This window comes from Procambarus clarkii, chromosome 48 (genome assembly GCF_040958095.1).
Source record: "Procambarus clarkii isolate CNS0578487 chromosome 48, FALCON_Pclarkii_2.0, whole genome shotgun sequence".
Lineage (NCBI taxonomy): Eukaryota > Metazoa > Arthropoda > Malacostraca > Decapoda > Cambaridae > Procambarus > Procambarus clarkii.
The window spans coordinates 28831160-28855677 of NC_091197.1; the positions used below are offsets into that span (position 1 = coordinate 28831160).

The 24518-nt window shown below is 42.6% G+C and overlaps 1 protein-coding gene across 1 annotated transcript; it reads left to right on the top strand.

The window, feature by feature from the left end:
- The first annotated feature begins 7565 nt into the window (after positions 1-7565).
- LOC138351161 (G protein-regulated inducer of neurite outgrowth 1-like) lies at positions 7566-9599 on the top strand. Its single transcript, XM_069302798.1, has one exon. The coding sequence runs from the start codon at positions 7566-7568 to the stop codon at positions 9597-9599; it is 2034 nt and encodes a 677-aa protein (XP_069158899.1).
- Positions 9600-24518: the final 14919 nt, after the last annotated feature.

The window sequence follows — 24518 nt, forward strand, 5'->3', positions numbered from 1 at the left end:
AAATAAAACTAACGAATTAAATGCTCTTGTCTGCACAGAAAAAAATAAATATTATTGCACTTACCGAAACGTGGATGAATGTTAAAAATAGAGAACTATTAGCTGAATATCAAATAAATGGATTTAAACTATTTCACACAGATAGATATATTAGATGAGGTGGAGTAGCCATATATGGTAGGGACAATTTGAAATGTAGTCTCAAAGAGGGAATCAAAACTGAGCCACACACAGAAACTATTTGGATAGAATTAAACGAAAAAGCTAATAATATTATAATAGGAGTTATATATAGGCCACCAAATTTAGACAGAATGGAAGCAAAGCACCTGTGGGATGAAATATCTAGAGCATCTAGATCTAACAGTATTTATGTCATGGGTGACTTTAATTTTAGTGGAATAAACTGGTTGAACAAAACAGGGAATAATGAAGCAGAAGATTTTCTAGAATTAATTGACGATTGCTTTCTTACGCAACACATTAAATAACCAACACGGGATAATACTATTTTAGATTTAGTGTTAACTAACAGGGAAACACAAATTAATGACATCGAAATAGGGAGTGAGCTAGGGAACAGTGATCACAAAGAAATGCGATTTAGCATAGAATGGAATAGACCAGTAGGAGAAAATTGTGTTAAAGTGCCAGATTTTCGAAAAGCTGATTTTAATAGCCTAAGAATTTTTTTGGGTCAAATTGATTGGAAAGTCTTGGGTATTTAGCAGTTACCAGGGAGGATGTTCTTAAACAAATAGTAAAACTCAAACCAAACAAATCCCCAGGGCCGGATGAAGTGTTTGCTAGGGTGCTTAAAGAATGCAAAGAGGAGCTTTGTGACCCACTGTCAACCATATTTAATAAATCAATAGAGTCAGGCAGAGTGCCAGAGTTTTGGAAAGTTGCTAATGTGATACCAGTTTTTAAGAAAGGAGATAGATCACTTGCGTCTAACTATCGACCAATTAGCCTAACGTCTATTGTGGGAAAGTTACTCGAATCTATAATAGCAAATAAAATTCGTCTTCATCTTGAAAAACATAAATTAATAATTGAGTCGCAACATGGTTTTATAAATGGCCGTTCATGTTTAACAAATTTGTTATCTTTTTATTCTAGCATTGTTGAGGCAGTTGATAGTGGTAAGGATTGCGATGTTGTATACCTTGACTTTAGCAAAGCTTTTGATACAGTGCCACATGAAAGACTGATTAAAAAAATAGAGTCTCATGGTATTGGGGGTGCTATATTAAGCTGGATTAGGGCATGGCTATACCAAAGGAAACAGAGAGTTAGTATAAATGGAATCAAGTCAGAGTGGGAAAATGTTGTAAGTGGAGTGCCTCAAGGCTCTGTCCTGGGACCTCTGTTGTTTATAATATATATAAATGATTTAGATTCAGGTTTGAGTAGCAACATTTGCAAATTTGCCGATGATACGAAAATCGGTAGGGAAATTAATTCGGAGGAGGACTCACTATCACTTCAAGTTGATCTAGATAGGGTTTTGAAATGGTCAAAGGATTGGCAGATGCAGTTTAATGCTGATAAATGTAAAGTTCTGAGGTTAGGTAATGATGATAGAGTTACAAGATACGAGCTAGATGGTGTTGTGATTGCGAAGTCGGATTGCGAAAGGGATCTGGGAGTTACGATTAGTAAGAATTTAAAACAAAAGGATCAATGCATAAATGTTCGTAATAAGGCAAATCGGACACTTGGATTTATTAATCGCAGCGTTAGTAACAAGACACCTGGTGTGGTTCTCAAGCTATATCTTGCTCTAGTTAGGCCCCATTTAGATTATGCAGTTCAGTTTTGGTCGCCATATTATAGAATGGATATAAATTCACTTGAACGTGTCCAGCGTAGGATGACTAAGTTAATTCCCCAAATTAGAAATCTTTCATATGAAGAAAGATTAACAAAGCTTAAGTTGCATTCACTGGAAAGGCGAAGAGTTAGGGGTGACATGATAGAGGTTTACAAGTGGATGAATGGACATAACCGGGGGGATATTAATAGGGTATTAAAATTATCAACACAGGACAGAACACGAAACAATGGATATAAATTGGATAAGTTTAGATTTAGGAAAGACTTGGGTAAATACTGGTTCAGTAACAGGGTTGTTGATTTGTGGAACCAATTGCCGCGTAACATTGTGGAGGTGGGGTCCCTCGATTGTTTCAAGCACGGGTTGGACAAGTATATGAGTGGGATTGGGTGGTTATAGAATAGGAGCTGCCTCGTATGGGCCAATAGGCCTTCTGCAGTTACCTTTGTTCTTATGTTCTTATGGGGTGTGGGCCGGTCTTGGAGCGAGACATGAACCCAGCGATAGGTGACGTAAAAGGGGATTTCGATGTGGATTTAATATATAACTTATTTAAGAATATTCTAAACAAAGCACAGGAACGTAGTATACCATACAAATTAAATAGATCGAATACTAATGACCCAAAGTGGATAACAATGAATTTGAAGAACCTTATATGTAAAAAGAGAGCTTGGTACAAAAGGATTAAAAATGGGGAAGTCACTCTAGAACAGGAATTCGTACAACTGGTTAGAAATGTTAAAAAAAGAGATAAGGAAAGTAAAAAGAAACTATGAAGTTCGCATAGCAGGGCAAGCAAAGACACATCCCAAAGGGTTTTTCAGTTATATCGTACTAAGACCATGGAAAGGATAGGTCCATTAAAAACTGAGACAGGTCAAATAACAGATAGTGATGAAGAGATGAGTAGTATTTTTAATAACTATTTTGTATCTGTATTTACTAAAGAGGAACTTAACAATATGCCTTCAGCCGAACAAGTCTATGTGGGTGGGGACGAGGACAGGTTGACGAGTTTAGCAGTTACCAGGGAGGATGTTCTTAAACAAATAGTAAAACTCAAACCAAACAAATCCCCAGGGCCTGATGAAGTGTTTGCCAGGGTGCTTAAAGAATGCAAAGAGGAGCTTTGTGACCCACTGTCTACCATATTTAATAAATCAATAGAGTCAGGCAGAGTGCCAGAGTCATGGAAGGTAGCTAATGTGGTACCAATTTTTAAGAAAGGAGATAGATCACTTGCGTCAAACTATCGGCCAATTAGCCTAACGTCTATTGTGGGAAAGTTACTTGAATCAATAATTGCAAATACAATTCGTCTCCATCTTGAAAAACATAAATTAATAAATGAGTCGCAACATGGTTTTACAAATGGCCGTTCATGTTTAACAAATTTGCTAACTTTTTATTCCAGCATAGTTGGGGCAGTTGATAGTGGTAAGGACTGTGATGTTCTGTACCTTGACTTTAGCAAAGCTTTTGATACAGTGCCACATGAAAGACTAATAAAAAAATAGAAGCTCATGGTATTGGGGGTGCTATATTAACTTGGATTAGGGCATGGCTATTCCAAAGGAAACAGAGAGTTAGTTTAAATGGAATCAAGTCAGAGTGGGATAATGTTGTTAGTGGAGTGCCTCAAGGCTCTGTCCTGGGACCTCTGTTGTTTATAATATATATAAATGATTTAGATTCAGGTTTGAGTAGCAACATTTGCAAATTTGCAGATGATACGAAAATCGGAAGAGAAATAATTCGGAGGAGGACTCACTATCACTTCAAGTTGATCTAGATAGGGTTTTGAAATGGTCAAATAATTGACAAATGCAGTTTAATGCTGATAAATGTAAAGTTCTGAGGCTAGGTAATGATGATAGAGTTACAAGATACGAGCTAGATGGTGTTGAGATTGCGAAAGGGATTTGGGAGTTATGATTAGTAAGAATTTAAAACAAAAGGATCAATGCATGAATGTTCTTAATAAGGCGAATAGGACACTGGGATTTTTTAATCGAAGCATTAGTAACAAGACACCTGGTGTGGTTCTTAAGCTATATCTTGCTTTGGTTAGGCCCCATTTAGATTATTCAGTTCAGTTTTGGTCGCCGTATTATAGAATGGATATAAATTCACTTGAACGTGTCCAACGTAGGATGGACACGTTCCTAAGTTAATTAATTCCTAAGTTAAGCAACTAAGTTAATTCCCCAAATTAGAAATCTTTCATATGAAGAAAGATTAACAAAGCTTAAGTTGCATTTACTGGAAAGGCGAAGAGTTAGGGGTGACATGATAGAGGTTTACAAGTGGATGAATGGACATAACAAAGAAGATATTAATAGGGTATGAAAAGTATCAACACAAGACAGAACACGAAACAATGGGTATAAATATGATAAATTTTGATTTAGGAAAGACTTGGGTAAATACTGGTTCAGTAACAGGGTTGTTGATTTGTGGAACCAATTACCGCGTAACGTGGTGGAGGTGGGGTCCCTCGATTGTTTCAAGCGTGGGTTGGACATGTATATGAGTGGGATTGGATGGTTATAAATAGGAGCTGCCTCGTATGGGCCAATAGGCCTTCTGCAGTTATCTTTATTCTTATGTTCTAATACCTGTTCTAAACTGACCCTCTCACGTGTTTGTAAAAGAAACACCAAAATAACTGAAACATAAGAACATAAGAACATAAGAACAAAGGTAACTGCAGAAGGCCTATTGGCCCATACGAGGCAGCTCCTATTCTATAACCACCCAATCCCACTCATATACTTGTCCAACCCGTGCTTGAAACAATCGAGGGACCCCACCTCCACAATGTTACGCGGCAATTGGTTCCACAAATCAACAACCCTGTTACTGAACCAGTATTTACCCAAGTCTTTCCTAAATCTAAACTTATCCAATTTATACCCATTGTTTCGTGTTCTGTCCTGTGTTGATACTTTTAATACCCTATTAATATCCCCCCGGTTATGTCCATTCATCCACTTGTAAACCTCTATCATGTCACCCCTAACTCTTCGCCTTTCCAGTGAATGCAACTTAAGCTTTGTTAATCTTTCTTCATATGAAAGATTTCTAATTTGGGGAATTAACTTAGTCATCCTACGCTGGACACGTTCAAGTGAATTTATATCCATTCTATAATATGGCGACCAAAACTGAACGGCATAATCTAAATGGGGCCTAACTAGAGCAAGATATAGCTTGAGAACCACACCAGGTGTCTTGTTACTAACGCTGCGATTAATAAATCCAAGTGTCCGATTTGCCTTATTACGAACATTTATGCATTGATCCTTTTGTTTTAAATTCTTACTAATCATAACTCCCAGATCCCTTTCGCAATCCGACTTCGCAATCACAACACCATCTAGCTCGTATCTTGTAACTCTATCATCATTACCTAACCTCAGAACTTTACATTTATCAGCATTAAACTGCATCTGCCAATCCTTTGACCATTTCAAAACCCTATCTAGATCAACTTGAAGTGATAGTGAGTCCTCCTCCGAATTAATTTCCCTACCGATTTTCGTATCATCGGCAAATTTGCAAATGTTGCTACTCAAACCTGAATCTAAATCATTTATATATATTATAAACAACAGAGGTCCCAGGACAGAGCCTTGAGGCACTCCACTTACAACATTTTCCCACTCTGACTTGATTCCATTTATACTAACTCTCTGTTTCCTTTGGTATAGCCATGCCCTAATCCAGCTTAATATAGCACCCCCAATACCATGAGACTCAATTTTTTTAATCAGTCTTTCATGTGGCACTGTATCAAAAGCTTTGCTAAGGTCAAGGTATACAACATCGCAATCCTTACCACTATCAACTGCCTCAACAATGCTAGAATAAAAAGATAACAAATTTGTTAAACATGAACGGCCATTTATAAAACCATGTTGCGACTCAATTATTAATTTATGTTTTTCAAGATGAAGACGAATTTTATTTGCTATTATAGATTCGAGTAACTTTCCCACAATAGACGAAACACAAGAATGAAGGTAACTGCAGGAGGTCTATTGGCCCATACGAGGCAGCTCCTATTTATATCCACCCTAACTCATTCATATATATATATGAATAAATCCACAAGGGCCGTGATGGATTCATATATATGTCTAACCTGATTATATGTCATATATTAGTAAGCCCTGTACTTATGGTATGTATAATAATACATACATACCCTGTACTGTATGGTAATACAAGACTTACATGGATATCCCTAGCCTACGCTTGAAACCATCAAGGGATTCTACAGTTATGTTACGCGGCAATTTTCACAATGTTCCCAAAGGTGAACATCCGAATTGTAAAGTATGCGAACAAGAGCTACGTCATACTCTCCAACACTATATCTGTGATTGCCTTGTTATAGTGACTTCAGACCTAACGGTATGAGGTACTTTGAGCTCTATAATTACTTCATACACTCAGGAATCTCAGGAAGATATTCTTGTGCTGTTCTCAGATTTTGCCAGTGGAGGCCAATAGATCAATCAGCATTACATTTTATGTTCTCACCTGATTTTTAGTCAGAGTTGATTTGTTTTTGTATTGATGCTGATATTTTTTGCCCTGACTCCACTAACCATCATTTGAGTTGGGAATATTAGATGAACTTATAAGAACATAAGAACAAAGGCAACTGCAGAAGGCCTATTGGCCCATACGATGCAGCTCCTATTTATAACCACCCAATCCCACTCATATACATGTCCAACCCATGCTTGAAACAATCGAGGGACCCCACCTCCACAATGTTACGCGGCAATTGGTTCCACAAATCAACAACCCTGTTACTGAACCAGTATTTACCCAAGTCTTTCCTAAATCTAAACTAATCCAATTTATACCCATTGTTTCGTGTTCTGTCTTGTGTTGATATTTTTAATACCCTATTAATATCCCCCCTGTTATGTCCATTCATCCACTTTTAAACCTCTATCATGTCACCCCTAACTCTTCGCCTTTCCAGTGAATGCAACTTAAGCTTTGTTAATCTTTCTTCATATGAAAGATTTCTAATTTGGGGAATTTACTTAGTCATCCTACGCTGGACACGTTCAAGTGAATTTATATCCATTCTATAATACGGCGACCAAAACTGAACTGCATAATCTAAATGGGGCCTAACTAGAGCAAGATATAGCTTAAGAACCACATTAGGTGTCTGAGGTACTCCACTAACAACATTATCCCACTCTGAATTAACCCTATATATATATAGCTAGTGTTTTATGTAGACTGTGTAATCTTTCATATAGAATAGCGTAGCTGCACATTGCTGTGTATACCTAAGCTTGTTAATAAAAAAATCCCCTTTTCGAAAATCTTGCACTTGAACATAATTTTTAATTTTTAGATAAAACAAGTGAATTACTTGATTATTAAAAGCTTAGGTTAGACATATATATGAAAGAGTTTGGGGGAAATAAAGAGGAGCCTCTAATGGGACAAAAAAAGCTCTTTACAGTTTAATCATACACATATCATATATATGATTACATAATCATGTAATCATATACGTTCGTATACATATTTTAGTCCCATCACCTGACCTTTAGTGTGGATAAGTGTTCATATAAGGTCGCTTCAGTCGCTACAAAGTCTTTCGGGTCATTCAACCTCTTGGCTGCATTAATCAATCTGCTAGCTTAATTCCAATTTCTATACTGTCCCACCACGTTTCGTATATATGGCGAGACTGAAAAGAACTAAGTTATGGAGACACAACTCTGTGAGAGGTTATACAAGTTTCTTCGGGAAATTCTCCCTCAAGAACATTCTTTGCCATCTTAGGCCCAAGAGGTCGCAAGATCGCCATTGTCTTCCGGCAAAGTTGGTGAATCAGTCGCCCATGCTCTCAAGGTCTCATTCAGTGAGAGACGTCTTGTCTGCTCCAGTGAGAGGCGTCCAGCCTGCTTCAGTCACAGATGGACAGCGTGCTTTCATCCGCGCCCATCCTCCTTTATGCAGACAGCTTGCTTTAGTGAGGGAAAAGCAGACTTTTTCAGTGAGAGAAAAGCAGCCAGTTTCAGTGAGAGAAAAGCAGACTGCTTCAGTGAGGGAAAAGCAGACTTCTTCAGTGAGAGAAAAGCAGCCAGTTTCAGTGAGGGAAAAGCAGACTGCTTCAGGGAGAGACGGACAGCTTAGTTCAGTAAGCTACATGCAGCCCCGTGTACAGCCTGCTTCAGTAAGATACGCCCAGCCTGCTACAGTGAGATTAGCACAGCCTGCTTCGGTAAGGTACACACAGCCTGCTCCAGTAAAAATCGCCCAGCCTGCTCCAATGAGATTAGCACAGCCTGCTCCAATGAGATTAGCACAGCCTGCTCCAGTAAGATTCGGCCAGCCAACTCCAGTGAGATTAGCACAGCCTGCTTCGGTAAGGTACGCACAGCCGGCTTCAGTAAGATTCGGTCAGCCTGCTCCAGTATGTGATCAGCCTTCTCCAGTAAGATACTTGCAGCCCCATGTAGTGAGAGAAAAGCAGCCAGTTTCAGTGAGAGAAAAGCAGACTGCTTCAGTGAGAGAAAAGCAGACTGCTTCAGTGAGAGAAAAGCAGACTGCTTCAGTGAGAGAAAAGCAGACTGCTTCAGTGAGGGAAAAGCAGCCAGTTTCAGTGAGGGAAAAGCAGCCAGTTTCAGGGAGAGAAAAGCAGCCAGTTTCAGTGAGGGAAAAGCAGACTGCTTCAGTGAGGGAAAAGCAGCCAGTTTCAGTGAGGGAAAAGCAGCCAGTTTCAGTGAGGGAAAAGCAGACTGCTTCAGGGAGAGACGGACAGCTTAGTTCAGTAAGCTACATGCAGCCCCGTGTACAGATTGCTTCAGTAAGATACGCCCAGCCTGCTACAGTGAGATTAGCACAGCCTGCTTCGGTAAGGTACGCACAGCCTGCTCCAGTAAGATTCGGCCAGCCTGCTCCAGTAAGATTCGGCCAGCCTGCTCCAGTGTGTGATCAGCCTTCTCCAGTAAGATACTTGCAGCCCCATGTAGACCTTGCTTCAGAAAGATACACGCAGCCTGCTTCAGTAACTTTTGGACAGCCTCCAGTGAAAGACGTTCAGCCTGCTTCAGTGAGGCGAGTCCTACCTGCTTCTCAAAGAGACTGGCAGCCTGCTTCAAGGACAGGCTTTCAGACTGCTTCAGGGAGGGCCTTTCAGCCTGCTTCAGGGAGGGGCTTTCAGCCTGCTTCAGGGAGAGGCGTGCAGTCTGCTTCAATGAGGCGAGTCCTACCTGCTTCACAAGGAGGCGTGCAGCCTGCTTCGGGGAGACGGGCAGCCTGCTTTTGTGAGAGACGAGCAATTTTCTTCAATAAGGTACGTACAGCCTTCAATGAGGATTTAATGAGAGACGTGCAGCCTGCTTCAGGGAGAGACGTGCAGCCTGCTTCAGGGAGAGACGTGCAGCCTGCTTCAGGGAGAGACGTGCAGTCTGCTTCAGGGAGAGACGTGCAGTCTGCTTCAGGGAGGCGAGTCCTACCTGCTTCACAAGGAGATGTGCAGCCTGCTTCAGGGAGAGGCTTTCAGCCTGATTCAGTGAGAGGCGTGCAGCCTGATTCAGTGAGGCGAGTCCTACCTGCTTCACAAGGAGACGGCCAGCCTGCTTCACAAGGAGACGGCCAGCCTGCTTTACAAGGAGACGGCCAGCCTGCTTCGGGGAGACGGGCAGCCTGCTTTTGTGAGAGACAAGCAAGTTTCTTCAATAAGGTACAGCCTTCAATGAGGATTTAATGAGAGACGCCTGCTTCAGGAAGAGACGTGCAGCCTGCTTCAGGGAGAGGCGTGCAGCCTGCTTCAGGGAGAGGCAGGCTACCCCAGATATCAGGGGCATTATTCCCAATCTGCCTTAGTTCACTTTACTTTAATGTTTTTCTCACTTTTCTTTAATAAACTTTAATGTTTATATTTTTGACGATTCAGTCAATATGCCATACGTACTCAATGTATATATATATATATGTACAATTATTCAGTATTTTCAATAAAAATATAAGTACTTATATGTTAATATTATTTTCAAAAAAATCGTCTCACCTTATTAGTATCATTAATCAGAACAATGAAAATAATAGAGTGGCGTATATTATGAACAAATCCACCGAGATGAGGATTTGAACCTACGCACAGGATGTTCCTAGCTGCGCCTTAGTCAACCTTAACCACGTTAAGTGAGTAACAATTGTTTTAGTGGTTTAGTCCTTTTATCATCAGCCACGTTATTGTGACTCATCGTCTGCTTAACGACGAATGAGTGTCGTTGCTTTAAGACCATAATAATATTATTTTTACCATAATAATAACACAGAAATCACAATAGCGTGATATATCAAAAGAACAAATTATCCAGGATGGAGAGAAACGTTTTCGTCTCAACATTTTTTGGTGTGTGGCTCGGTCCTCATTCGTCTTTATTGAATAAATTTATTCTAAATGAAACACTTTAGTTTGACGACCGACAAGCTCCTATTTATATCCACCCAAACTAATTCATATGTGCAGACGATGAGTCACAATAACGTGGCTGAAGTAAGTTGACCAATCCACACACTAGAAAGTGAAGGGACGACGACGTTTCGGTCCGTCCTGAACCATTCTTAAATCGATTGTGACTAATTTATATGTATATGTAACCTCCGTTTCAAGTGACAATTATGTTAGCCATTAATTTGTTTAATAGATAAACCATTATTTCTAAATCAGTATTTTTTAAGGTCTTTCAAAAATTTAAGCGTTTCCAATTTTATATCCCAATTTTTCCAAGGGGAGAATTTTAAATGTAGAGTCAAAGCTGAACCCCACTGGAACTATTTAGTTAGAATTAATTGAAAAAGGTAATAATACAGTTATATATAGTTATATACAGTATATAGTATATATAACAGTATATATATTATATACAGTATATAGTTATATACAGAATATATAACAGCAGTTATATATACAGCATGGAAGCAAAGCATGCTCTATTTAGAGCATCAAGGTCAAACAATATTTGTGTCATGGGTGACTTTAATTTTAGTGGAATAAACTGTTTTATCAAAACAGGGAATACTTCAACAGAAGATCTCTTCAACTCAACAATGATAGTGTTGTGTGTGTGTGTGGGGGGGGGAGGGGGAGGAGATGAACATTGTACGTGGTGAGAAACAAAGTCAGATGCAGGCGATGAGTCACAATAACGTGGCTGAAGTATCTTGACCAGACCACACACTAGAAGTTGAAGGGACGACGACGTTTCGGTCCGTCCTGGACCATTCTCAAGTCGACGAAACGTCGTCGTCCCTTCAACTTCTAGTGTGTGGTCTGGTAAACAAAGTCAGATTTTGGCCTTATTAAAGGGTGAGGCTCCAGAAGGACTTGAGCAGCTGGCGCTGCTCTTTGCACGGCCAGCGTACAGGCATATTGGAGACTGGGAGGACTAGTATCATCAACCCAAACTGAGCTGTTTGCCATACAACAGGTATTCGCATATGTGATTGCACAAAACACTCAAAATGCAATCATACACACAGACTCAAAAGCTGCACATCAAATACTAGGACAAAAACAGTGGAAAGATAATGTGGAAATAATTACCACCATTTTGTATCTTGGAGCAGTCGCTAAAGGCAAAGTAAACCTTAAACTGGATCCCATCCCATATTAGAATCCCATTAAATGAAAAAGCTGATGAAATTGCTAAATTGGCAACTCGTCATCCAGTGATACATAAAACAATTCAACTCAGCCTAGAGAACATAAAAAACATCATCACCAAAAAACTCTCACATCTCAACAAAGCCTACCTGCACCAGAGAATAGCTGAATGTTCGCCATCTGCAAAATGGTATCTTCAGGCAACCAAATTAGAAAGGTTAAATATCCCAAAAGGAATCCACAGGGAAATAGCAGTTAGGTTATATAGACTACGTCTAGGTTACAGATGCAACTGGGAGATTGGTGAACCCCGACAGAGAGAGTGCATCTTCTGCCAAACTGTCACAGAAAAGCCATTACTTCACTATCTTCTGGAATGTGAAGCAACCAATGACCTTAGAAGAGCTTTAAGAGTTCCTGAATCATGCAGTGGCCACCCTGAAGCCATCAACACAGCCACTCTCCTGGTCAACAAAGGTGTCCAGCAGCTGGACACCCTCATAAAGACTGTGAAGCAGTATCCTCCCCGCGATAACAGCTTGATGGTTAAAATGCAACCTCAGAATACTAAGAAAAAAAAATTGTACCACTTACGGGCTATTCATGCCCGTGCCACCTCTTGGGTGGCTTAATCTTCATCAATCATCGAAGGACTTAGATGCAGGAAAGTGACGGAGGAGGATACATTGAGGAGCCCACACTATGCATGAAGTGTTCTCGTTGGAGACATATGTCTTGAAAATGCCAGTTTAACCCCAAATGTCGGTACTGTGGTAAGAAGCATGAATCGCGAGAGTGTTAATTCAGAATGGAGAAAAGTTTTTGCTGTAATTGTCGACAATGCTTATTGCTGTCTATGTCCCATGAAGCCCCATGGGACATAGAGAGAAGCCACTATGTGAGAAATTCCATGCTGGCACCCACAAGCAGGGTGAAGGTGGCTCCGACGGAAGGCAAGATCGCACACCAGGAACAAGGAACAACAGTAGAGAGACTGTGGTCATCTCTGTGACCAATGTTTGGGAGAAAGGCGGCGATTAAGCCAAGAAAGTGGAGCCGTAGTGGTGATGAAGTGCAGGGCAGCGTCATGAACTATGAGGTCGTTACACACATCTTGCAATACTTCAAAAAGTTGAACAAGACGATTGAAGCTTTGGAAAAGTTAGCTGTGGCAAGCAGATGGGGTGAAGTGGGGAGTGAAACGGAGGGTGAAAGAAAGTAAGATAGAGAATCACTAATGGAAGAGTCTCAGGTAAATAAACTATCCACTAGGGATGGCAGTGTTCAAACCCGTGTGGTGGAAAATGTTGAAAACAAAAGTTAAGTTCAATTTACAAAAATATAAGTTGAAGACGTTATTAAGTAATAATGACATTATTACTGAAGACTGGACAAGCCACACAGGTGTTGAGTGTGTGTGTGTGGAAGGCACTGTTGTTGCTCAGTGTGCAAGGCACTATTGTTGCTCAGTGTGGAAGGCACTATTGTTGCTCAGTGTGCAAGGCACTATTGTTGCTCAGTGTGCAAGGCACTATTGTTGCTCAGTGTGGAAGGTGCCATTGACTACTCACACAACGATAAGTCAGGAGTCAGAAAATCCTCAAGGATGATAATAGAGATAATAAAATGAAAAAGATAAGGAGTGTAAATTATGTAGTACACCTTAGACCACTATGTATTAGTGGTGCACGCCCACACCTTAGATCATTGTGTATTAGTCACTTAATGATATCTATAGAAATAAGGAAATAAGTAGTGTACCACATCAAAATGTTTCGATGAGTGATAATGGTATGATAGACAGAATACTTAGGAGCTACAAGCATTTAGCCCCAAGAGTGTAGCACTTAGTTGCTGTGCTTACTATATTAACCTGCAATGTTAAATGAGTTTCTTGTACTGTGATTTGTCCTCAATGGATGTGTGCGCCTCTTGAGGGACTTGAAGTAGAAGAGGGTAGAAGCAATTCTGTCCCTTTGAGATTTATTTTATTGTCTCAATAAACATACTTGAACTTGATTGAACAATTACTTCATCCACGTTATATGCCTCCCATGGTGCTGTAGTATCTTTGGAGACACATTCTTTAAGCGTCATATTTTGTAACACTAAACCATTAGTATCTCTGTTGTTTAAGACTCGGACTGGGAACTAAAAGTTCCAAGTAGCACGGGTTATGGTGAGCCCATGATGGGACTTACCTAGCACAGGAGCGGGGCTGAAACTTGGGATTAATATCTCGTTTGATTGATCGATAAAGATTAAGCCACCCAAGAGGTGGCACGGGCATGAATAGCCCGTAAGTGGTACAATTTTTTTTCAGTAATTCTTTTCAGTATTCCAAGGTTGTATTTAATCGTCAATACTCGCGAGGGAGGATACTGCTTCACAGTCTTTATGTTGACCAGGAGAGTGGCTGTGTTGATGGCTTCAGGGTGGCCAATGTAAGATTCAGGAACTCTTAAAGCTCTTCTAAGGTCGTTGGTTGCTTCACATTCCAGAAGATAGTGAAGTAATGGCTTTTCTGTGATGCACTCTCTCTGTCGGGGTTCACCAATCTCCCAGTTGCATCTGTAACCTAGACGTAGTCTATATAACCTAACTGCTATTTCCCTGTGGATTACTTTTGGGATATTTAACCTTTCTAATTTGGTTGCCTGAAGATACCATGTTGCAGATGGCGAACCTTCAGCTATTCTCTGGTGCAGGTAGGCTTTGTTGAGATGTGAGAGTTTTTTGGTGATGATGTTTTTTATGTTCTCTAGGCTGGGTTGAATTGTTTTATGTATCACTGGATGACGAGTTGCCAATTTAGCAATTTCATCAGCTTTCTCATTTAATGGGATTCCAACATGGGATGGGATCCAGTTTAAAGTTATGTTGAGTCCTTTGCCTTTAGCGACTGTTCCAAGATACAAAATGGTGGTAATTATTTCCACGTTATCTTTCCACTGTTTTTGTCCTAATATTTGAAGTGCAGCTTTTGAGTCTGTGTGTATGATTGCATTTTGAGTGTTTTGTGCAATCACATATGCGAATGCCTGTTGTATGGCAAACAGCTCAGTTTGGGTTGATGATACTAGTCCTCCCAGTCTCCAATATGCCTGTACGCTGGCCGTGCAAAGAGCAGCGCCAGCACTCTCATATTCTGTGTCCACCGATCCGTCTGTGAAGATGTGGGTGGCTCCTGCTACTGCAATGCTATACGTTTGCTCTTCTATTATGCACCTTATAATTGTCGGATCATAGGCAGCCTTTTGCATTGGAGACTTTCTATTACCATTTTGAAAGTAGGCTCTTCCCACGGTGCAGGAGGAGTGTAGTTTGGGTGTGGTTGACAACCCTCTCTATCAAGAATCATGCTTTTTAAATGTAGTCTGTTTAGTACTTTTCCTGGTCTTGCAGCTCAAGAGTTTCCATTGTTTTGGCCTAGTCCAACCACCAAGGTCTGCCGTACTGGGATTGGATCAGAAGAAATAATTATCTTACTGATAATTGTAGCTGTCCTTTGTAATATTCTTTCTTGTAGAGAGGGCAAACCCGTCTCCAGTCTACGAGTTTCAAGCCTGGTCCACATGGGGGCTCCCAGTGCGGCTTTCATAGCATTGTTTTGGGCAACTTCAACTTTTTCCACTGTTGGTGTGATAGATTTGTGAGTGCAGGTGCGGCATAATCGATCACTGACCTGACTGCCTGTACATAGTATGTGCGAAGGACTTGCAGATTGGCTCCTCCAGAAAGGGAGGTTAGCGACCTGAGGATTGCCGTCCGGGCCGCAGTTCGCTCTCTCAAGTAAGTGACCTCAGCATTAAAATTCATGTGTGTCCAGGATGATTCCTAGATACTAATAGGTGTCGACCCATTCTATTGGTTGACCCTGTACTGTGAGTTGGATGTTGGGCTTCGCTATTTTTATTGGCATGGCCTTTGACTTTGAGGGGTTGAGTTTGTTACCAATCTGTTTTGCCTCTATACTGATGCAGTCTAAGCATTTGGGTGCAAGGCACGCCGCATCCCTTCCTTTTATGATGATGACAAAGTCATCCGCGTAGTTTAGCAGCCTGCAGTGATGTGGGAGTTTCAACCTTATTATTCTTTCCATTAAACAGTTGAAGAGAAGAGGGCTGAGAATACCTCCTTGCGGTGTACCATTTTCATGTCTTTTGTACTCAGAGACTGTGCCATGAAGTTTTACTCTTGCTTCTCTGTTTATGAGACAGTTTTTGGTCCAGGAGAGCAGGTTGCCTCTGACCTCTTTGTCAATGAGGCAGCAGAGAATAGCTGGGGCGCTAGCCAGTTCAAAGGCTTTTTCGAGGACCAGGAATATCAGCATTCCTGGTCTGTCATTCAAGTGGGCTAACAGAGTTGTAATACATTCCACTGTGCCAACCCCTCTTCTATAGGCATACATATCATGGTGCAGTTTAGTCATTTTCCATTCCAGTCTGTTGAGTGCAATTCTGTCAGCCGTCTTGGCTGCACAGCTTGAGAGAGATGGGCCTGGGATTAGCTGGATCTTTGGGTTTTGGGATCGGCACTATGTCTGCTCTATTCCAAGAAGAAGGTCTAGTTTGAGAAGTCCAGGCTAAATTAATTAACCTTAGGTATGCAGCGTCTCCCTCTGGGCCGAGGTTTCTAATCACTTTATAGGTTATTTTGTCGGCTCCAGGGGATGTATCCTTGGAGTTTTTCTTAGCCCGATTGAGCTCATCTAGTGTGAAGGGGAAAAGAGACTTCTTCACATGCTGTAAGGATTCTGTGACACCTTTCTTCCTCTAGTCCGGTCTGTACTGCTAATACACCTGGTGGAAGTTGATTGCTGGCTGCTCTCTCTGCAAACCTGGTTGCCAGTTCGGCTTCCAGTTCAACAGTACTTCGGCTTCCTGTTGAGGATCCTTGGGGTGTGGAGCTTTAGGTGTTTTATTCCCTTTGGCTCGGTGAATTTGCTGCCACATCTCTCCGAGAGAGGTGTGTTCATTCAGGTGTGAACACCATTCCAGCCACTTTTGTTCTTTTATTTGTCTGGTCTCTCGATGCACATTTTCCTTGACCTCACAAAGTATGGTCCTGTTGCGGTCACTTGGCTGCTTCTTGTATAGCTTTCTTGTTCTGTTGAGTCTATGGTTGAGTTCTTTGACACGTTCGCAATAGTACCAATGATCTTTATGGTGTCCGGTGGACTGTTTTTTCAGTGGGATTGAGTGGTTGGCTGCACTTTGAATCGCTTTAACAAATTCTTGTTCTACCTGATTAATGTCTTCGGGAAGATCATAGTTTCTTTGCCACTCTGAAATGAGGTTTTGAAATCGGTCCCAGTTTGCTACAGCAAAGTTTCAGGCTTCAGATGGATGCGGAGGTGGGGTGGGTAGGTCTAACTGAAGATCAATTTGGACCCCATAGTGGTCGCTTGTGAGTGTGGGCTCAACTGACCATGTTGCTGCATCTCTTAGGGAGGCTGAAACGAAGGTTAGGTCTAATCTGCCTCCTTGGATGTGGGTAGGTTCATTCTTGTTTAGGATTTGTATTTCTGGAAGCTGGTCCAGTAGATGTGTAATGTGAATGCCGGCTTCATTTGTTGTGTTCGAGCCCAGTGCCAATCGATGATGGGCATTAAAATCGTTTGTTGTTTGTTGTTGTGTTTGAGATTGTGTTTGTTGTTGTCGCGTGTCCAAATAACACAGAGAGATCCATTTCGGCATGTGGAGACCTGTACACATTAAACACTTCAAGTTTGTCGTGTCTTAGCTCAATGGTAACTCCCATTACCTCTGGCCCTGCTCCACAATTGGGTGGGCTGGTTATGGACTTGGAGATCAGGTCACATTTTACATAGATTGCACATCCTCTGGATTGCCCATTGATCCGTGGAAGGAAGAAGCCTCGATAGCCTGAGATTTTAGGTTCTAATCCGGCTCGAAGCAAGCTCTCCTGTAGTATCAGGATGTCTATGCCTTTGGTTGCTGCTATGCATTGCAAGTGTTGCAATTTAGTGCGCAGTCCTTGCGCATTCCATTGCAGGATCTCTAGACCTCTAGGTTCTTGGAATTTGCTGATAATTCCGTGGTATTCATGGAGTCTGATGCCATGGAAGTTGCAATTGGTGTATAGGTTCTTAGTGGACCTGAAATTGACTCATCAATGTCGCTTTCCGACGAGCTGGACTCGACGATCTGTTTTTTTATGGGGGTGTCTCCTGCCCTGCTGTCTTGACGGTGTGGATATTACATCTTCGAATTTCTTGAGCTTGTGCTCAATTGTCTTCCGAGTCTCTGTGGTTTGCTTGATTCCATGTTATGACAGCAGACTTTCGATCAACCCGGTGACCAAAGTTTTGAGCATTGGCCAGAGAGCGTCCAGTTCTGTGGGAGCACCATTTAATGCTGTGCAGGTTTGGGGCCTAGTAGCTTTTAGACCCTTCTCGGTGGTAACTTTGACACTGGAATTGCTACTCCTATTGGCCCCAGTGAGCTTACTGGATGAAATGGGAGGGCGACTGCTTTGAACATGATTCTTGTGTCCTCCATTTTTTTGTTTTTGTCCTGTACAGAGGTCTTCTCACCCTTCACCATGGCCGATGGTGAAGGGCCGTGTGCTCCCACTTCCTGAATAGGTAGACCCCACGCGGTTTTAGTGGGCATGGGAGCTGGTATTCGTTTTGGTGGGGGTTTCGGTTACGCTGTAGGCGTGGTGGGGTTAGTTTGTAGCCTTTTGAGCCTTTCAGGGCATTTCAAGTTCCAGGCATGATGTGCCTTGGAACAATTTGGGCACTTTGCCGTAACAGGGAGGTTTGCCTTGTGCTTATCAATACATGTTTTTGTGTCATGGGGCTGGCTGCAGACTCCGCACCTCTCTGGGCGTTGGCAGCCATCTTTGTGATGGCCAAATCTCTGACATCTGAAGCATCTTAGGGGTTCTGGGGTGTAAGGCCTGTGTTGGAACACGCCCCAGATTCCAAGGTCAAGTTTCTCGGGATCCGTCCTCTTACTGTGAGAAGGACTTGTCGAGTTTCCTGTTTTGTGGTTCGTACTTGACATCTCTCTGCTGACACCACATAGTTCAGCTTTTCGAGATGGTCAAGGGCCATATGCAAGGGATAGTGGAGGACAATGATTTTACTTATTTTATCCTCTGGTTTCAGTTCCTCACATTTTGTGTAATTTTTCAGAATCGTAGCGGCCGACTCGTCTTTAGATTTGTATCTCATACATGCTCTCTTTTTATACTCTCACGTGCATTATTATTTTCTTCCCACCTTTTGAAGTGAGAGGACTAATTCATTACCTCTCCCGCCTCTCATTAATCTATTCGCTGAAACTACATTTATCTCTGAAATTCTGTCCCCAATATTCTGTAAGTTCAGATCCATCCTCATTATCTCTTACATCATTTCTTTGTCATCCTAAGATTAAGAACATAAGAATGAAGGTAACTGCAGAAGGCCTATTGGCCCACACGAGGCAGCTCCTATTTATAACCACCCAATCTCTTTAAAAAATATGTCTAGCCTACGCTTGAAACAATCAAGGGATCCTACTGCTATTGTGTTACGTGGTAATTGTTTCCACAAATAAGAACCCTCTTACTGAACCAGTATTTACCCAGATAATTCTTAAATTTAATCTTTTCCAATTTATATCCATTTTTTCGTGTTCTGTCTTGTGTTGATACTTTAATACCGTATTAATATCCTCCTTTATTATGTCCATTCATCTAATTGTACACCTCTATCATGCCACCCATAATACTTCGACTTTCTTGAGAATGTAATTTATGCTTTGTCAATTTTTCATATGACAGGTTTCTAATTTGGGGAATTGACTTTGACATCTTACGTTGGACACGTTCAAGTGAATTTATATCTATTCTTTAATACGGTGACTAAAACTGAACTGCATAATCTAAATGGGGCCTAACCAGAGCAAGATATAGCTGAAGAACCACACCAGGTGTCTCGTTACTAACGCTTCGATTAATAAATCCCAGTGTCCTATTTGCCTTATTACGAACATTTATGCATTGATTTTTTTGTTTTAAATTCTTACTAATCATAACTCTCAGATCCCTTTGCAATCTGACCTCGCAATATTAACACTATATAGCTATCATCATTACCTAGCCTCAAAACCTTACATTTGTCTGAATTAAACTGCATCTGCATATCATTTGACCATTTCAAAACCCTATTTAGATCGTCTTGAAATGATAATGAGTCTTTTTCCGAGTTTACTTCCCTCCCGATTTTTGTATCATTGGCAAATTTGCTGAAACCTGAATATATATATATATATATATATATATATATATATATATATATATATATATATATATATATATATATATATATATATATATATATATATATATATGCAAACAAGCCTGAATGGTCCCCAGGACTACATACAACTGAAAACTCACACCCCAGAAGTGACTCGAACCCATACTCCCACAACTGGTATGTACAGGGACGCCTTAATCCGCTTGACCATCACGACCGGACAAAAGGAAGTGATAGCCGAGGCTATATGAACCACTTCCCCGCCGGCACTCGGATGGTAATCTTGGGCATAGCATTTTATCAAATCACCTCATTCTTTGGGGCACACGTGAGGAACACAAATGCAAACAAGCCTGAATGGTCCCCAGGACTACATACAACTGAAAACTCACACCCCAGAAGTGACTCGAACCCATACTCCCACAACTGGTATGTACAGGGACGCCTTAATCCGCTTGACCATCACGACCGGACAAAAGGAAGTGATAGCCGAGGCTATATGAACCACTTCCCCGCCGGCACTCGGATGGTAATCTTGGGCATAGCATTTTATCAAATCACCTCATTCTTTGGGGCACACGTGAGGAACACAAATGCAAACAAGCCTGAATGGTCCCCAGGACTACATACAACTGAAAACTCACACCCCAGAAGTGACTCGAACCCATACTCCCACAACTGGTATGTACAGGGACGCCTTAATCCGCTTGACCATCACGACCGGACAAAAGGAAGTGATAGCCGAGGCTATATGAACCACTTCCCCGCCGGCACTCGGATGGTAATCTTGGGCATAGCATTTTATCAAATCACCTCATTCTTTGGGGCACACGTGAGGAACACAAATGCAAACAAGCCTGAATGGTCCCCAGGACTACATACAACTGAAAACTCACACCCCAGAAGTGACTCGAACCCATACTCCCACAACTGGTATGTACAGGGACGCCTTAATCCGCTTGACCATCACGACCGGACAAAAGGAAGTGATAGCCGAGGCTATATGAACCACTTCCCCGCCGGCACTCGGATGGTAATCTTGGGCATAGCATTTTATCAAATCACCTCATTCTTTGGGGCACACGTGAGGAACACAAATGCAAACAAGCCTGAATGGTCCCCAGGACTACATACAACTGAAAACTCACACCCCAGAAGTGACTCGAACCCATACTCCCACAACTGGTATGTACAGGGACGCCTTAATCCGCTTGACCATCACGACCGGACAAAAGGAAGTGATAGCCGAGGCTATATGAACCACTTCCCCGCCGGCACTCGGATGGTAATCTTGGGCATAGCATTTTATCAAATCACCTCATTCTTTGGGGCACACGTGAGGAACACAAATGCAAACAAGCCTGAATGGTCCCCAGGACTACATACAACTGAAAACTCACACCCCAGAAGTGACTCGAACCCATACTCCCACAACTGGTATGTACAGGGACGCCTTAATCCGCTTGACCATCACGACCGGACAAAAGGAAGTGATAGCCGAGGCTATATGAACCACTTCCCCGCCGGCACTCGGATGGTAATCTTGGGCATAGCATTTTATCAAATCACCTCATTCTTTGGGGCACACGTGAGGAACACAAATGAAAACAAGCCTGAATGGTCCCCAGGACTACATACAACTGAAAACTCACACCCCAGAAGTGACTCGAACCCATACTCCCACAACTGGTATGTACAAGGACGCCTTAATCCGCTTGACCATCACGACCGGACAAAAGGAAGTGATAGCCGAGGCTATATGAACCACTTCCCCGCCGGCACTCGGATGGTAATCTTGGGCATAGCATTTTATCAAATCACCTCATTCTTTGGGGCACACGTGAGGAACACAAATGCAAACAAGCCTGAATGGTCCCCAGGACTACATACAACTGAAAACTCACACCCCAGAAGTGACTCGAACCCATACTCCCACAACTGGTATGTACAGGGACGCCTTAATCCGCTTGACCATCACGACCGGACAAAAGGAAGTGATAGCCGAGGCTATATGAACCACTTCCCCGCCGGCACTCGGATGGTAATCTTGGGCATAGCATTTTATCAAATCACCTCATTCTTTGGGGCACACGTGAGGAACACAAATGCAAACAAGCCTGAATGGTCCCCAGGACTACATACAACTGAAAACTCACACCCCAGAAGTGACTCGAACCCATACTCCCACAACTGGTATGTACAGGGACGCCTTAATCCGCTTGACCATCACGACCGGACAAAAGGAAGTGATAGCCGAGGCTATATGAACCACTTCCCCGCCGGCACTCGGATGGTAATCTTGGGCATAGCATTTTATCAAATCACCTCATTCTTTGGGGCACACGTGAGGAACACAAATGCAAACAAGCCTGAATGGTCCCCAGGACTACATACAACTGAAAACTCACACCCCAGAAGTGACTCGAACCCATACTCCCACAACTGGTATGTACAGGGACGCCTTAATCCGCTTGACCATCACGACCGGACAAAAGGAAGTGATAGCCGAGGCTATATGAACCACTTCCCCGCCGGCACTCGGATGGTAATCTTGGGCATAGCATTTTATCAAATCACCTCATTCTTTGGGGCACACGTGAGGAACATAAATGCAAACAAGCCTGAATGGTCCCCAGGACTACATACAACTGAAAACTCACACCCCAGAAGTGACTCGAACCCATACTCCCACAACTGGTATGTACAGGGACGCCTTAATCCGCTTGACCATCACGACCGGACAAAAGGAAGTGATAGCCGAGGCTATATGAACCACTTCCCCGCCGGCACTCGGATGGTAATCTTGGGCATAGCATTTTATCAAATCACCTCATTCTTTGGGGCACACGTGAGGAACACAAATGCAAACTAGCCTGAATGGTCCCCAGGACTACATACAACTGAAAACTCACACCCCAGAAGTGACTCGAACCCATACTCCCACAACTGGTATGTACAGGGACGCCTTAATCCGCTTGACCATCACGACCGGACAAAAGGAAGTGATAGCCGAGGCTATATGAACCACTTCCCCGCCGGCACTCGGATGGTAATCTTGGGCATAGCATTTTATCAAATCACCTCATTCTTTGGGGCACACGTGAGGAACACAAATGAAAACAAGCCTGAATGGTCCCCAGGACTACATACAACTGAAAACTCACACCCCAGAAGTGACTCGAACCCATACTCCCACAACTGGTATGTACAGGGACGCCTTAATCCGCTTGACCATCACGACCGGACAAAAGGAAGTGATAGCCGAGGCTATATGAACCACTTCCCCGCCGGCACTCGGATGGTAATCTTGGGCATAGCATTTTATCAAATCACCTCATTCTTTGGGGCACACGTGAGGAACACAAATGCAAACAAGCCTGAATTGTCCCCAGGACTACATACAACTGAAAACTCACACCCCAGAAGTGACTCGAACCCATACTCCCACAACTGGTATGTACAGGGACGCCTTAATCCGCTTGACCATCACGACCGGACAAAAGGAAGTGATAGCCGAGGCTATATGAACCACTTCCCCGCCGGCACTCGGATGGTAATCTTGGGCATAGCATTTTATCAAATCACCTCATTCTTTGGGGCACACGTGAGGAACACAAATGCAAACAAGCCTGAATGGTCCCCAGGACTACATACAACTGAAAACTTACACCCCAGAAGTGACTCGAACCCATACTCCCACAACTGGTATGTACAGGGACGCCTTAATCCGCTTGACCATCACGACCGGACAAAAGGAAGTGATAGCCGAGGCTATATGAACCACTTCCCCGCCGGCACTCGGATGGTAATCTTGGGCATAGCATTTTATCAAATCACCTCATTCTTTGGGGCACACGTGAGGAACACAAATGCAAACAAGCCTGAATGGTCCCCAGGACTACATACAACTGAAAACTCACACCCCAGAAGTGACTCGAACCCATACTCCCACAACTGGTATGTACAGGGACGCCTTAATCCGCTTGACCATCACGACCGGACAAAAGGAAGTGATAGCCGAGGCTATATGAACCACTTCCCCGCCGGCACTCGGATGGTAATCTTGGGCATAGCATTTTATCAAATCACCTCATTCTTTGGGGCACACGTGAGGAACACAAATGCAAACAAGCCTGAATGGTCCCCAGGACTACATACAACTGAAAACTCACACCCCAGAAGTGACTCGAACCCATACTCCCACAACTGGTATGTACAGGGACGCCTTAATCCGCTTGACCATCACGACCGGACAAAAGGAAGTGATAGCCGAGGCTATATGAACCACTTCCCCGCCGGCACTCGGATGGTAATCTTGGGCATAGCATTTTATCAAATCACCTCATTCTTTGGGGCACACGTGAGGAACACAAATGCAAACAAGCCTGAATGGTCCCCAGGACTACATACAACTGAAAACTCACACCCCAGAAGTGACTCGAACCCATACTCCCACAACTGGTATGTACAGGGACGCCTTAATCCGCTTGACCATCACGACCGGACAAAAGGAAGTGATAGCCGAGGCTATATGAACCACTTCCCCGCCGGCACTCGGATGGTAATCTTGGGCATAGCATTTTATCAAATCACCTCATTCTTTGGGGCACACGTGAGGAACACAAATGCAAACAAGCCTGAATGGTCCCCAGGACTACATACAACTGAAAACTCACACCCCAGAAGTGACTCGAACCCATACTCCCACAACTGGTATGTACAGGGACGCCTTAATCCGC